General features: G+C 43.4%; 1 protein-coding gene across 1 annotated transcript in view; it reads right to left on the bottom strand.

The window, feature by feature from the left end:
* Nucleotides 1–7,094: 7,094 nt before the first annotated feature.
* The window catches only part of LOC117885688 (plasmanylethanolamine desaturase-like), a 35,242-nt gene continuing 25,654 nt past the window's right edge, over nt 7,095–16,682 (bottom strand). The window contains exons 3-6 of the mRNA XM_034787085.1: nt 15,672–15,763; nt 14,812–14,956; nt 13,793–14,005; nt 7,095–8,278 (exon numbers count right to left, since the gene is read on the bottom strand). Coding sequence (XP_034642976.1) covers nt 8,157–8,278; nt 13,793–14,005; nt 14,812–14,956; nt 15,672–15,763 — 572 coding nt within the window. The 3' untranslated portion in view covers nt 7,095–8,156. The remainder of the gene's footprint in view (nt 8,279–13,792; nt 14,006–14,811; nt 14,957–15,671; nt 15,764–16,682) is intronic.

Genomic DNA, 16,682 nt, shown 5'->3' with positions numbered 1-16,682 from the left:
TTAGGGGTGTATTAATAGGAGGGTCAAATGTAAGACACCGGAGATAACTCTCCCACCCTACTTGGCATTGGTGAGGCCTCAGCTGGAGAACTATGTCCAAATTTGGGGCCCCACACTTTAGGAAAGATGTGGAAAATTGGAGACTGTCCAGAGGAAAGCAACAAAAGTTATGTTTAGAAAACCTGACCTAGGAGGAAAGGTTAAAAATACTGGGCATGTTTAGTCTTGAGAAGAGATGACTGAGGGGCACCTGATAACAGCCTTCAAATATGTTAAGGGCTGTTATAAAGAGGATGGTGATCAGTTGATCTCCACTTCCACTGAAGGTAGAACAAGTAGTAATGGGCTGAATCTGCAGCAAGGGAGATTTGGTTAGATATTAAGAAAAGCTAACTAGAAAGGTAGTTAAGTTCTGAAATAGGCTTCCAAGGGATGTTGTGGAATTAGTGTCACTGGAGAGTTTTAAAAATAGGTTAGACAAACACCTGTCTGGGATGGTAGGTTTACTTGGTTCTGCCTCAGCACAGGGGACTGGACTTGATGATCTCTTGAGTCCTACATTTTTAATATAAGCATAAGGTGGCAAATTTGATTATGTTTTTTGTGATCTAAAAGTACCAACTCATTTCACATAGGTCAAACAATTGCTAACGGATACAGACAGTCATTACTGCTCTGCAAAGGCAGAAAAAAAGTTAGCAAAGCCCTCTAGTATTTTTGGGGGTAAGATCCTTAGTTAGTGTCAACTGTCATAGCTCCACTGAAGTCATTTTTTTATTGGTTTCAATGGAGCTATGACAATTTACACCAGCTGAGGAACTGCTCCCTCAGGTACTGCTCCCTAGAAATTTTATCCTATTATAACAGCAGAAGGATTTTGTTGTTGCCATCCCTATGAGCACATATACCCACAACACCACATACCAAATGAAAATCCCACAACTGTCTATGGGTTGTTTAATTCCACTGGGACTCGTTCACTTCCATTATTTTATTACAGAGAGATTGTGTGCAGTTCCCAAGAGAGGGAGGAAATGATATGTTCCAGTCAGGTCTAGCCAACAAGCAAAGTTTGTGTCTAAATCTTGAAAGTTATCCGCAACTGTTATTTTGAACTACTTAGCTTCAAGCCTATGAACACAAATACACACACCCCTACTTTTATGTTAAATTGCTGCAGAACAGAACATTTCTAGTTGGTAAAGACTAGTCAAAAAGGAACCTCAGTCCCACCACATTCGAACTGGGATTAGAATCTTTGCCTCATCCAAAGCCCCTTTCAGAGACTTGGTTCCATGTCAGATGCAGAACTGGAAGAAGTCTGTTTTGCAGCTTCTGTTTGGATCCAGCCACTATATCATGAGAACATAGCTACAGGCAAGATTTCTGCCCTACGTGGCTCACAACTGCCACCATCAGCAGCTGAAATAATGTGAGAAGAGAGAGAGATTTTGGTATCCAGGCCCAAGTTAGTCTGGAACGGATTCCAGGTTGTCTCCTCCTCAGCACCTCTCTAATAATAGAAAGCTTACTACTAGGACATAGCATGAGACCAAGATAACACTGCTTCCTGTATCAAAGCAAAGCCCACATTCTTAGGGAAAATAATTGTTGAGATGAACCCAAGACTTGTTTGTACAAGTAATGCTTAGCATAGTGATTATCATCTTCAAAAGTACTGTTCAAACATTAACCACCTTTGAAGAGGGAAAGCAATGGAGGTGCTCATTCTATTTGTTCTTTCAGACAGCCCAGTTTGTTCTTTCTATAAAGTGCCTACCACATGCATCTAGTGATCTAGGGACTGACGACCAGAGTCCTCTTGAGTTTTACCTTTTCCAACTGAAACACTTGGTTTTACGTAACTTCACATTTAGAGAGAGGTTTGTTTTTAACTGGAGGAACCTGTAAAACTTGTTAGTGAATAAATAGCCAGTATCAACTGGCAATCTGATTGGCTGCAAAACTTCCATAAACTGCAATGATAAATCCCTAGATTTAAAGTATTTCTGCTATCAGGCTAAATAAGTAGCCGAGTAATCGTAGAGCTTCAGCTCTAAAGCAGCCAATTAATCTTGCTCTCGCAAGTCTGTTTACACAGGAACGTGACTACGTCAACCCACTTTTACTATATCCTAATGAACTAGCGGACAGTACAACCCTACATTTTAACTCACTACTACAGGAAAGAGCAGAGAAAAAATGCAGGAAAACATGGAAAAGTTTTAGGGCTCATTTCTGCTCACAAGGGCCATGTGTGGGAGCAGGACATGACTGAGATCGTGTCTGTACACACAAGTCTCTCTCAGGTGTAATTCAAATAGCTTTTTAAACTGATTTAGTTAAACTGAAATAAGTGCATCTATACAGGGGTTTGTATTGATTTAAAGGGAGTGGTTTCTTCCAATTCAGCTTTATCCTGTCTCTAATCAATTTAAGATAAATGGATAAGCTATTTATATCAATTTAGGAGCACCCACACAGCCTCATTTGCACTGGTGAAACTAAATTGATTTTTAAACCCAAGTGTATTTAATATGGTGCAGCCATGTGTAGACAGGCCAAAAGGAAAGAAGAGACTTGAGAACAGAACCCATTTATTAACTGACATGTAGGGAGTGGCATACCACCAGACATCACTAGTTTACTCTGCACTTATTACTCCTGGGGGCATTCTGCACCAAAAAATTAAAAATTCTGCACACATTTTAAAATTATGCCAATTTTGTGTGTTGGTCACACCAGTTTCAATTATTTTGGTAATTTCTTTCAAAATATCTATCAGCAAGTATGTCTGTAACAATACAGACACACAAAATTTCCCCCAGGAGTAGAGTTAAAAGAAACCCCTATGACAACCCAATTCTTGTTTCTCTACTCCCTTCCTCTCCACCCCACCCCACTCAGAGCCAAACCGGGGGGCTGACACACATAACCCCTCCCTCAGGGCCCACCTGTGGGATCCCCCCAGCCAATACACCCAACCCCCCTCCGCCCCAGACCCTAGTCACAGCCCTCCCAGCCCACATACCCGCATCCCTTCCCCCCCTCAGTTCCTAGGGATCCCGAGGGATTAACAGCCTGATCCTCAGTCCCAGGCTTGCACAGAGTTTCCTGCACAATATGCTCTCCTTCCCTCAGGGCATACTGGGAACTGCAGCTGCCTGGACTCCTGTAGCTCAGTGGTTTTCAAACTGCGGGTCGTGACCCAGCACTGGGTCATAGCGGCTCTGGTCAGCACTGCCGACCGGGCCGTTAGAAGTCCCATCAGCGGTGCTGCCTGGCTAAGGCAGGCTAGTCCCTACCTGTTCTGACACTGCGCTGAGCCCAGGAAGCAGTCAGCAGGTCCGGCTCCTAGGTGGGGGGGGGGGGAGGCATAGGCTTCTCACACTGCCCCTGCCCCGAGCACCAGCCAAAGGGAGCTGGGGGTGGTGGTGGTGGTGCCTACAGGTGAGAGCCGCACACCTTCGCCTAGGAGCCGGATGTGCTGCTGGCCGCTTCCAGGGCGCAGAGTGATCTGAGGTGCCAGGACAGGCGGGAAGCCTGCCTCTGCACCCTAGTTGCACTGCTGTCCGGGACCTGCCAGAGGTAAGTCTGTGCCCCAATCTGCAGCCCTGAGCCCCCCTCAAACCCAGAGCCCTTTCCTGCACCGCAAACCCCTCATCCCTAGCCCCAAAGAGCCTGCACCCCAGCCCAGAGCCTTGACCCCCTCCTGCACCCCCAACCCCCTGCCCCAGCCCAGAGCCCCCTCCTACACCCTGAGCCCCTCATTCCTGGCTTCACCCTGCAGCCCTCTGCCCCAGCTTTGAGTCCCTCCCACACCCAAAACCCCTCATCCCCAGCTCCGCTGGGTCATGGGCAGCAACAATTTTCTTCAACTTTGGGGAGGGGGAGTTTGAAAATCACTGCTCTAGCTCCCTCTCCCCAGCAGTATCTTCTATGTGCAAGCCAGGTTCTGCCAAGTCCAGTGGTCCCTAATGGTGGCTAGAAGTATTGCAGCCCATTTCTGTGGGGGGAAAAGAAATTCTGCAAACCTGTTAATTTCTGCAAAATTCTGTATTGCGCAGTGGTGCAGAATTCTCCCAGGAGAAACTTGTTGTGCTTTTCACCTATTTATCCTGAGAGATTGGCAAGCATCCCCATTAACAAAGAGGCATAGAGGTTAATAAACTTGTCCAAGATCACACAGCAATCAGGGGAAGAACAAGGACTATAATAACAAAAAGCTCAGGGCTTGTTGGCCGTGCCTTCCAGTTTCCCACGCTGCCTCTTCCTCTGCAAGTTGAGTTATCATGGTCCTACAAACAGACATCCGTAACATCCCCCAAACATGATAGAGTGACACTTATCTGTGAGAGCTGCATCAACAATTGAACACAATTGTAGCCCAGGAATGTACAGTTTAGGAGTATGTCAACAGGTGCTGCCTGGATGCTACAGCCAGAGTCTAACCTTGTCCCTCTGTTTTTTACATTCTAAGCAGAAGGAAAGTGGAGGGTAGGTAGTAACAGTAGTCTGTGCTGCTCTTTTCTTAAGGACACACCGATGGTCTTTAAGTGGAATGTAAGTTGCTGAAATATGATTAGGAGCAGGTGATAAGATTTGTTGCTGCAGTCAGTACCAGCGACTTCTGCTCGTTTATATAAGTCGTCCCAAGTGCTCTTTTTATTTATTTTCAACGTCCAGTCTCAATAAAGGAGTTTTCTGTTAGAGGCATTGGCCTCAAATGAGGTTTATTATTTAAGAGGCAAGGAGTGTTATGCTGTGGATACAGCCTGGGAGTCAGGCTCCTAGGCTCTATAGCCAGCTCTATCCCACAAGTTAGTGGCCCTGGAAAAGTAAGCTAAACCATGCATATAAGGTCTGTAAAATGAATATAAACTCATGAGCCACACAGTAGAAGAAGGCATTAGTCATGACGTTTGCAAAGTTGAGAAATCCAGAAGAAAGATGCTATCAACATGCAAAGTATCACACAGTTACTGGCTTCTATTCAGGAAGCAACGTTTGTATTCACATACCTGAGGCATACACATTTAAACTCCAGGAAACTTCAGTGTCCTTTACCTGTAACACAAGGACGACTTCAATTCTACTCCAATGTAAGTGTTCCTGTTTCAGTAGATATTCAGCAGAACAGATGGAAGGAACTGATTTCCTGAAGGGTGTTACTCCCGGTACTATTAGAGTCAATAAAGGTAGATCCAGAAATCTAAGAGTAACAAAACACTCTGCTAGTTAAAACTATTGTAGACAAATCATCCCTGTAGGCTCCTGGCATAGTTTAAGATAGCACTGTGGGGCTGCTAAATTATGGCAGCCCCCCCCCCAGCTGCCCAGCATCTCCCAGTGTTGTGCTTAAGCCATGCTTCAACATGCCCTTCCCATCCCCTTCCCCATCCTTGCTCCCAGAACATCCTACACAGAGTGTGCTCATAATGCTGCCTTCCACAGTGCCTGTATTGGGGGAAACCCTCCCCCAGTCTGGATGCAGGGCTTTTAGGGCCTTTTTACACTGCTCTGGCCCTTCTCTCAGGAAGAAAGGGGGCAAAGTGAGGGGTGTTCCCACCCAACTCTATTTTAAAAGACCCAAACTGTTGCATGGTTACACTGACTGAAGAATTTGGAGGAAGCAGATAATTGCATGTTATGGAGGGGGAAGAGACAGCTTTTCATTAGCTTGTTAAAATACAGGCCCTGAAATGCCTAAACAAGATACCGACTGCAACATGAATCTCTAGGACCACATTTTCAAAACTCAGCACCTCCCATTGAGAACGGAAGGGAACTGCCACATCCTGAACCATTCTGAAAAGTGTAGCTCAATATATTAAAAATTTGACTCAAAATCAAAACATGGCCAGAATTCTCACACCAAGGCTATGCATAAGCCACAATTTACACATAACCTAATACTTAACCTTTAAAATGTACCTTCCTATTAACAAAGTGACAAACTTTAAAGCCAATGCAACTTATTTACCACCCCAAAATTAAGTGTACCAATTTTATATTGAGGTACAGAGAGTTTACAACTGGGAAAGAAAAGAATCAAAACAATCTATTTCACAGTGGTTCATTTCTTGGAAGAAAGGGAAAAAATAGCTACCATGCTAATCATCTTCACTTGAGTGAGGGACTGCTAGCAACAGAAATGTAGCAATTTAAGGGCATTTCTCTCAGGCATTCGTCCCAGGGGTAGGGATCCACCCTACGTTAGGGGTGGGCAAACTACAGCCCGGGGGCTGCATCTGGCCCTCAAGCTTCTGCCAGAGAGCGGGGTCTGGGGCTTGCCCCACTCCAGTGCTCCAGCCAGGGAGCAGGGTCATGGGCTTGCCCCACTCTGCGCAGCTCCTGGAAACAGTGGCATGTCCCCCCTCCTGCTTCTACGCCTAGGGCTCCGCACGCTGCCCCCACCCCAAGTGCTGCCCCTGTAACTCCCATAGGCCGGGAACCATGGCCAATGGGAGCTGCGAGGGTGGCGCCTGCGGACGGGGCACTGCGCAGAGCTGCCTGGCTTCACCTCCAAATAGGAACCAGAGGGGGGGACATGGCGCTGCTTCTGGGAGCTGCTTGAGGTAAGCACCTCCCGGAGCCTGCACCCCTGACTCTCTCCAACGCCCCAACCCCCTGCCCCAGTCCCCCTCCCACCCTCCAAACCCCTTGGGTCCCAGCCCAGAACACCCTACTGCATCCCCAGCCCCACCCAAGAACCTGCACCCCCTCCCACATCTCAACCCCCAATGACATGAGCATTCATGGCCCGCCATTCAATTTCTATACCCAAATGTGGCCCTCGAGCCAAAAAGTTTGCCCACCCCTGCCCTACGTAGAGCTCACTGTAGGATCTGGATGTAAAGCTTTTCTGCAGGGTGGTAGAAACTGGAATAGTCCTTTGTTATAATGTCAGATGCTTATATACGGAAAGAGTAAAATACACTGTTATAGTATAAGCAAAGGAAACGCAAGGTTTACCTCCCCAGGCTGCTGGGGGACTCACGCATTAATTCTGTGAATGCTAGCTATTTCAGACTAAGTGTTGAGGATGAAGTGTGATTTTATACCATCAAATAAACAAAGAACTGCAACAAGACTTAACAAATGTGATTAGTATTATCCAACTGCTGTTATAAATTATATACATTCAGAACATCACGTTAAAATATTATTCCATGTTACACCAGAATAGATTAAGGCTTTATATTATTTACAGAAACCAACAAGCACCTTAAAAAACACCAACCATTAACATTTCTGTGCTAAAGACACAAACTTGATGTCTTTTGCTCTCAAGAGACAACAATTTGCAGATGTGCCCAATGCTACACCTACTTTAAACATTATTGGAACAGGAAACACATACTTGCAAGATCCCATCAGTGAGCACTCCGAATCAATTAATGCAAGCATGTGGGATACACATATACAATGTGCCCTCCAGATACTCAGACATTTATTAATGTAAAGTTGAACACTTATACAGAAATGGTTGGTTCAAATTCCTCAAAAATTTGAACAAATTTATTTTATTTTAAGAGAAACTGAAAACACTTAAGAATTCTTTGCCCATTGATAGAGTCAAGATTTCAAAGTCTGCTCCACACCACGTTAACAAGACTTAACGCAATAGCAAAGATGGAAGTGACAGATTTATCAACCACTAAACGCACTGAAACGGTGACAATTTTACTGGCTTCGATCACTCTGACATGCTGTTTTCATGCAGCATATCTGGATGGGATTTCTTGAAATGCCGTGACAAGTTATCTTCACTATTCTCCATATTGGTCTTAGACAACAAGCTACTTTTAAAAGTTAAATAATGTTGATACAACACATGTTTACTGTGCCACCAATGTATTAGAAGTGATGGTGCATCGTCTTCCTCTCTGGCTCACCTGATGGCTTTTATGAGACTCTAAGACATCAGCAGACATGGCTAAAGAAAGGTGCTCAGTACAAACGGAAAAGTAACCATTCGCATTTCAAGTATTTTAAGAAGAATGAGTTTTTAACTGCAGTCGATGTTAGCACTTTTTAGCTTGTGCTTTAGTCTGTTATTTCTTTATAAGTCTTGCATTTGGCTGATGGCTTTTTTTTTTTTTTTTTAAAAGGTTGGCAACAAAGATAAGAACTGTAGAAGGCTGGTAAGAGTTTTATTTAACTTTCTGAGCCCACTTCATATCATCTGCTCTAGGCTTTTGCCCAGTCACTCCTTGGATAATATTCTCCAAGCATCTCCAAAATCCAATCTTCTCTAATGGATAGTTCAGCCAACCTGAAAGACCAGAGGGGGGGAAAAAAAATTAAAAGTATTGAGCATTAGCTTAAACCATAGCAGTAGAAACTCAAGTTTGCACTGCTTTTCTTCCCTACTTAACAACGTTATTCACTTTAAATATCAAACAAAAATGTGTTAGAGAAAAGTTCAGTGGTAGTGCGCTATGGGCAAACAGTGAAGAATGGTCACTACCAGGGCCGGCTCTGGCTTTTTGGCCGCCCCAAGCAAAAAAACAAACAAAAAAACTATGGCACGGCCGGAGCCAGGGTGCAGGGGGACTCCCTACGTTGCAGATGTGCCCCGGCTAGCGGGGAGAAGGGGGAGGAAGCGGGGGAGAGAGAGAAGGGGGGCAGCCAGGGCTTCAGCGGGGCGCTACCATGCGGCCCCGACTGGTGTGTCGCCTGCCGGGAGGCTGCGCGCCACTCCGGTCGTCTGGGAGGGAAGGACGCGGACTGCCCTGCCGGACTTGCTGCAGGGCGCTCCTGTCCTCTGCGCCGCCGCCCCCTACAGGGCAGCCGGAGCGGCACAAACAAACAAAACAAAACCAAAAAAAGTGGCCGTGCCGCCCTAGGATTGGGTGGAATGCCGCCTCGAACAATCTGCCGCCCCAAGCACCAGCTTGCTCCGCTCGTGCCTGGAGCCGGCCCTGGTCACTACACAAAGCGAAAGGAGACTATTAGGGTAAAAGAGACAAACTTAAAAAACAAAAGTAATTTGTAAATACAGCACCTTGAATTTAGATATTTCTCTTTTAAAATTTCTAGCTAGTTATTTAGATTACAAATTGCCCTTCATTCAGACCAGTGAGTTTCACTTTTTGTTCAGATGGTTTCCCTTTCTGGTTCCTGTGCACTAGTGCACAGATGCAATGCCTCATTTGCAAGCAGTGCAAGAGAATATTCAAATCAAACAACGTAACTGGTCACTGACATTTAGACAGATTTATTAACGCACCAGATTTTGTAAAATTTCAGAAAAACCTAAATTTTGGATCTACACTACTTATATCCTTAAAAAACAAAGTTTATACCAACAAGCCAACTCCTTTCTCACCATACACAAAGTACTTAAACAGATCTTCACTTCTGACACTGTAAATACTCCAGATTTGCTTTTTCTAATAAAAAAAAGAATGTATTAACTTTAAAACAGTAAGATTCAGTATATGTTGCCCCAGTCATAACTAAATATGCTTTATATTAATTCCTTGTTTTCAGTGGCACAGCCAGGGAAGTGGTAGGGAAAACTCCATGTTTAACTAGGGAAGCTCCAGCTTTTAAAAACACATTAACTCATATCTGTCTAAACATTATAACTCAAAAAATAATTCTGATCACACTGTACCCTATGTACATCTATGCTTTTGTCACCTTGTTATTAGATACTGTCGTGTGTTCTAGATGGGGATACATGTTGAGATTATTTGGAAACTGAAGCTAACACAGCATGGGGCCACCTGTGTTTATTAAGAAAAGCATCACAAAGGGAGCACCTAACTCCAGTGTCCCAGTATCTGAAGTAGCCATCAAAAATTTTCCAGGCAGTGGTCAAGATGTTGGTATTCGCCTATAACAGTAAGTAGCATGGACCTTGGCTATGCAATATTGCCACAGATGCAATCAAGAATGTTTGAGCTGTGCTCCTATTGATTTAAAAAGGGAGGGGCTTGTAGTGCACCTTTGCTTCGACTATAAGGAGTTTCATTTGGGATTATGCTTTTAACACGAGACTTGCTCAGTGGTAGATTTGTTAGGTAACCTTATGTCTGATTTTAAAAGGTGTATAGAACTAGCTTAATCTTAAGAGCCCAGAGTTGCAATAAATTAAGTAAAAAGCAACAGAGGGTCCTGTGGCACCTTTAAGACTAACAGAAGTATTGGGAGCATAAGCTTTCATGGGTAAGAACCTCACATCTGAAGAAGTGAGGTTCTTACCCACGGAAGCTTATGCTCCCAATACTTCTGTTAGTCTTAAAGGTGCCACAGGACCCTCTGTTGCTTTTTACAGATTCAGACTAACACGGCTACCCCTCTGATAATAAATTAAGTAATGTTAACGTCCTCCGCATACAGTCAGGAGATTAGAGCACTCGAAGTATTTACCTAAAGTATTGGGATACCTTCCTTGGATGTGCTTAGTAAAATAACATGCTGTGCTCAGTATAAAGTTGAAATTCTAAAACAGCAGTTCAGACTTTGTTTAGCATGCAACTTGCAAGACTCAAGACCACTTGGTGTGCCACTTTCATAATCTTATTCAGGATAGTTACAGTTGTTTCCTGATACTGTACTTTAAACTAACCCATATAATACTAACGGAACTGCTCTGAAAAGCTTAAATCCATCTTTTCCTGCGCAGCGGCATTTAGGTTAGTCATGCCAGTGAATCCATGCTTCGGAAAACTGGCTCAAGTACATAACATTGCACCCACCAGCAGAATCCTCACTCTCAAATTTTCTTCCCCCAAGAGTTCATGGGTGAAGGGAAAACAGCAGCAGGCGGAGAGGAGGAAACCAAAGAGAAGCACAGGTGCGTGGACATACAAGGGCTACTGGGCAAGAGACAGAACAAGCAGGAAAGGATGGGAGGCAGGATGAGGAGAGGAACTGAGAGGCTGCCAGAGGAGCTGCCCTGCAGCCAGCTTTGTCAGGTCAGAGCAAAGCATTCCTATAGATGGGGTACATCAGAGCAAACCGATCCGGGCTGGTGGGATCTTCATGCTGCATATGTGCCCATCACAGGATTCAAACAAACATTAAAGTGGCACCCATTGATCCCAAAATAAAACAAGGACACTTTCAGGGTCATTTCAGCACTGGCCACCAGTACCCCACCTCCTCCCTACCCAGCAGGTCTATCTCCCACCAAGTCTGTGTGCAGGCTAATGACCCAGCACCTGTACCCTGGGGCCAGTATTTACTAGGTCGTCTGCTAGCAACCCTCCCTCTCTGTACACCTCATCCCTTCTGGAAAGGCAACAAGTCAAGTTTCATCAGAGCAATGTTGCCAGCACCCTCTGGGAATTGACCCATCCTTCCCAAACTTCTAAATGTGACAGTTGTAGGCTTTGCATGAACAATGTAAGGAAACAGAAGTTAGACTGCATGAATTCACAAATAGCCTTGTAAATAATATAGAGCTAGTAGATAAATAATAATAATGATAATAGTAATGCGTGATAAGCTTGCAGCTGCAGCTCTGCTTCCTAACATAAGAACGGCCAGACTGGGTCAGACCAAAGGTTCATCTAGCCCAGTATCCTGTCTTCCGACAGTGGCCAATGCCAGGTGCCCCAGCGAGAATGAACAGAACAGGTAATCATCAAATGATCCATCCCCTGTCACCCGCTCCCAGCTTCTGGCAAACAGAGGCTAGGGACACCATCCCTGCCCATCCTGGCTAATAGCCATTGATGGACGTATCCTCCATGAATTTATCTAGTTCTTTTTTGAACCCTGTTATAGTCTTGGCCTTCACAACATCCTCTGGCAAGGAGTTCCACAGGTTGACAGTGCATTTTGTGAAAAATGCATACTTTATAGTATATGGGTAGCTTATGATCAATACAGGAATTGGTTCACAACATTAGGAGGCCAATCAAAGCATGTGATACAATGCAGAATGTAATGTGCATGTGTTAGTCTGTTTTAGACTAGGTATATAATCTGATTTATAATTATGCACTTGGGAGTTGTGGTGCATCTTAACCCATCCCCTTCACCTAAGCATCACCTCAGGTATAACTTTATGAAATGCCAATAAAGAGACCTCAGCAATACATCTGGATTCAAACCAATTTTTTGGATTCCAGAGAACTGGATAAACTGTTCTCCCAGAACTGGATGACATGCTCTGGATAAGCCAAGTGGAAAAATCTGGGAAGGAATCCCAACAGTCAGCCTGGAAGCTTTAGCATTAGGAATTCCATTAAGAGTCCGTGTGCTCACTTATCGGACACTCTCCTGGCAAGATACAAGGGCAGACACTTATGTACATGGGGTCAGCTCTGAAGCAGAGTGTACTCTCAGGATTTGAAGTCTTGCTCAGTGACACTAACAAGCAAGGCTGCTTTTGAAGTGCAGTACATGCCTCAGTATCTATTAACACTTCACACACAACACACACAAAGAGCTTTACACGTCAAAGGCTGTGGGTTTCCCCACTGTTCTAAAACTAAGACCACTGGGATTAGGGATCCAAAAGCCCTTGTATACCTACACTTTATTCAATGAAGCAATCCATCATATTACCTTGATGTGAAATCAAAGTGGGCTGGAGAGGAGGGAATGGGATTAATACTTCTTATATTTTTCGTTCATTTAGTGCTTTCCGTATGAAGCACTCCAAGTCCTCCACAGAAGCTTGCTATTGGAGGCAGACAGTCAAGTGTCTAGCTCAATCCTAACTCCCAGTCCTCTGTTCTTATCACTCTACCATACTGTCTCAATCTCACTGCATTTTGTTCTGACAATGATTAGGAGCAAACCATTTGCTTTGCTTCACATTTGGATGTTAGGAGAAATCCAGACTTCAGTGTAAGTATAAAAGGTGAGATAGGTCAAAAGAGGACTCAGCTACTAGCACAGTAGTACCTAAAGTACCAGGGAGCTAAAGAAGCGGAAATAGAAATGAAACAAATGCTTAGGGTAGGAGACTGTTTTTTGACCGATGACAGAACAAGTTATAAAGCTTTACACAGGGCACACAGTACTGCATGACTAATACAAATCTATAGATTTTTATTTATTTCATGGTCCAGTTGTCAGAGCAGGAAATGGAGTCAGGAATCTAGAATTTTATTTCCAGCTGTGCCATCGCTCGCTATGTGACCTTGAGCAAGTCATTAGCACTCTGGTTTAGCTTGCCCATCTGCAAAATGGACATAACCAGAATGACTTTAGTTGAGGTGAATATCACGGTTTATAGATCCAAGGGGAATCAGAGGCCAAAAAACCTTGATAAAGAAGTTACACATGTTCTGAAGGCCTTTGTTAGAAGTATTTGGAAATTCTCTCATTATGGCCATGAATTTCATAAGTCTAAGAACTTGTTTTGGAAACTAACATTCAAGGAGAGATGCCAGTAGATTAAGAAAATGAAATCATTCCCTTTATATGAGAAGAATAGCAGCTTTCACAGAATTCACTACATTGAATAAAGATGCACTAATTTGCATGCAAGATCAGACTGCTTGACCTTTCCCAAGACTCAGCATCACTGACCTGAAGTCAACAGTAAGAAGTTACTGATTTTCAGCCAATCACAAGCCTGATTTTTCTTCTTTTTTGGGATTGGGATTTTTCTTATTTATGTAACAATACCAAGTAAAGAGCCTCAGATGACTTGTACAGTAGAAGCTAACATACTGCAACTTGTGGCACGTAACATCTTCCACATTTTATAGACTGCTAAACAGTAATCATATATGCAATCAGATTACATTCTTGCCACATGTATGCTTTCTGGCTCAGTGAAAAAAAGCTCAGTCCAGGAAGATATAGTTTACTTTACCTGTGGTAATACAAAAATAAGTCTCATGGGGAGACACATGATGGATTCGGTGGTGTTTCCGTGGCAGGATAACATGCCAGTCCTGCAGAAAGATGACCCAGCGAGGAAGACCAAAGTACGTATGAGACCATTTGTGAATCTGGTTTGTCAAGGTTACAAAGATAGCCAGGGCAAAGACATAACATTCCCATGGGCATGTCTGGTACAACACTTCTGCAAAAATAATAAAAAAAAGCATTAAAAACCCAGACTCTCTTTCCTTTCTTTTATTTTATTTTATTGAAGAAGCAGATTCCTACCAGATAGTTTCTAATAATGCCTGCCCTGTTTAGAAATTGCCCCTCAATTCTGACACTATTCTAGCAGTGGCTGACACTTCAGATGTTAACAAGGTCCATGACCAAATTGCTTCAGCAATAGACTGACAGCAGAGCCGCTGAGACATGAACAACTCATCTCATATAACATTCTGAAATACCACAAAGTAATAGGGTTGCAAGACTAGTATGCACCACACCAAATTAGTCAAAATAAATTCAGTCTAATGGATAGTGGAAACCTGAGCTATGGGTTTACTGGCTATTGTAATTAAATAGGAGAATGTAATGCTGCATTATTAGTCTTTACATTTATTGAACTACTTCTGCAAAACAGCAAATTTCACTGGTATTTAATCTTAAGCTTTCTTCCTTAATTGTCTGAGTTTAAAAGTCCTTTGGGAAAGAATGAGATGCTAGTTCTTCTGCAGAATTTATATTTTAAGGCTTCTTTACTGAACTCTTCAATAGGACACTTTCCTGGAGATGGGAGATCCTTGGCACGGGAAAAATTAATCACCAATCATCAAACAGTGGAAATCCTCCCCCCCCCCAAACATCTGCTTCCAACATAAATTAGAGCCGTTGACATGAATCAGATTCAATTTTTAATCCCTTCCCCACACAAGGACAAGCACTTATTCAATTTATCCACTGATAAAGATTCTAAATACATCTACATAGTCACTGTTAATAGCTTACCTGGGGAAAGAGAAACAAATTTGTAGGCCATGTTTGCCAATGGCACTAGCGTCATCATGCAGTTATCTCCATTGGTTTCTATAAAATCATGTCTAGTAATTGCTGTGGGGTCAATGTGATGTTCTCTAAAAGGTCTGATGAAAGCCTGAAAGAACAAAGCCAAAAGTGCCAGGCCATTACTCGTACGAATGAATGGATCAGAAACAGAATGAAAACATCAAATCAGAGTGATAAAAGGGCTTCCATACTATCATGCACCTAGGAATTAAGGTTCAAGCTTTTAGAAGTAGCGTTTGAAATAATTCAACCATCTGTTGCTTTACACTGGAAAATCTTCATACAATGCTTATATTTCAGCCCAGTTTTTGCATTTTTAAGCAATGTATTAATATTGTTAACACATACGTAGCACTTTTCATCTCAAAGTGCTTTATAAAGGTGGATATGCATTATCACAATTTTACAGATGGGGAGAAGCACAGACGTTAAGTGACTTGTTAAAGGTCACACAGCTAGGCAACAGCAGATCTGGGAACAGAGATACTTAGTCTTTTAGTCTACTGTTACTTCTGCTTGTCAATACTCCCAGTCAGAACAGGGCACATTAGAAAGAGTCACCTCAAATTTCCTGACTTATCAGTCTAGAAGAAGTTTAACACCGTATGTCATAGCTCTACCGCCAATATGCCAGGCCAATTAGCATGGGATAAAGAGCGAGTGAGGAGGACACAAGCAGGCCAAATCAGTAGGAGAGAAGACAAGACAAAAAGAAACAAGTTCATATATAGTGCATAGCACATTTAAGATGGTAGAAGCTTCCCCCAAAGTGATTTTTATTTGAAATTTTAAAAATCTCAAACCTTTCCAACTATGGGCAGCTCCACAGATCCCCAGGTGTCTGCTCCCCAGTGCACTAATCCTGACAGAAAGTCAGCAGTAATAACTCCTGCAACTTTAAGAAAACAGAGTTAGGAATCCAGAAGTATTGTTTCAATGTCCACAATCTCATCCCCTTCCCCCCCCCCCCCCCCCCAAGAAAAAAAAATATCACTACTACTATTTTCTGGGCAGATGCACACTCCCAAACACAAGCGTGATCTGGCCACTCTGAATGCACAGAAGTCAACTCTTCAATGAAAGGTGGGTGATCATGTCAGAGGCCATTAAAAGATTAAGTCTTCTCTTAGCGGACAATAAGATCTTGGATCTGACCTACAATCCTATCATCATCACCACATAATTTCCATACCAGTAAATCTAGATTTGTCAGAAATTAATTTATAATGATAGTCAATCAGTGAAACCAATTCCTTCTAAAATGCATCTCTACTCTGCATATGATCCTCTCTCAAATATCTATATGTATAGCTGGTAGATCTAATTAACATATCTAACAGCCAACGTAAAGGGACAGTTTGGTTTTACCTAGTACGTACTCTGTTTAGACCACCCTTATCCAGATCTGCACAGATATTCATAGTGTTAGTGGGTAGCACTAACCACAACGTGGTTGTTATTCTTTTTGCACTCAGCAGAGACCTCCTACCAGCAGACCCCCGCTACCACCACACACTCTTGGACCTCGCCAAAGCTTTCTAAGCATGATCCGCAGAGAACTCTCTCAGCTTACTGTGACGGGTTGGATCACAGAAACCCCCTTGGGAGCTGCCACCCAATGTGCAAAGACTACCCCTGCTTCTGCTTTCCCTGCCAGCTCAGGACTCCAGCACCCCGTCTTGCTGAGCCAGACACCCCCGTCTGGCTCCAGACACAGACCCAGGGTCTGAATCACTTGTCCCAAAGCTGCAAGTTTACCTGAAAACAGCTCGCAGTAGCGTGCTTGTCTTTAGCACTTAGATGCCCAACTCCCA

The sequence above is a fragment of the Trachemys scripta genome, chromosome 12 (genome assembly GCF_013100865.1).
Source record: "Trachemys scripta elegans isolate TJP31775 chromosome 12, CAS_Tse_1.0, whole genome shotgun sequence".
NCBI classification, from domain to species: Eukaryota; Metazoa; Chordata; order Testudines; family Emydidae; genus Trachemys; species Trachemys scripta.
This window is presented reverse-complemented; position numbering and strand designations above follow the sequence as displayed.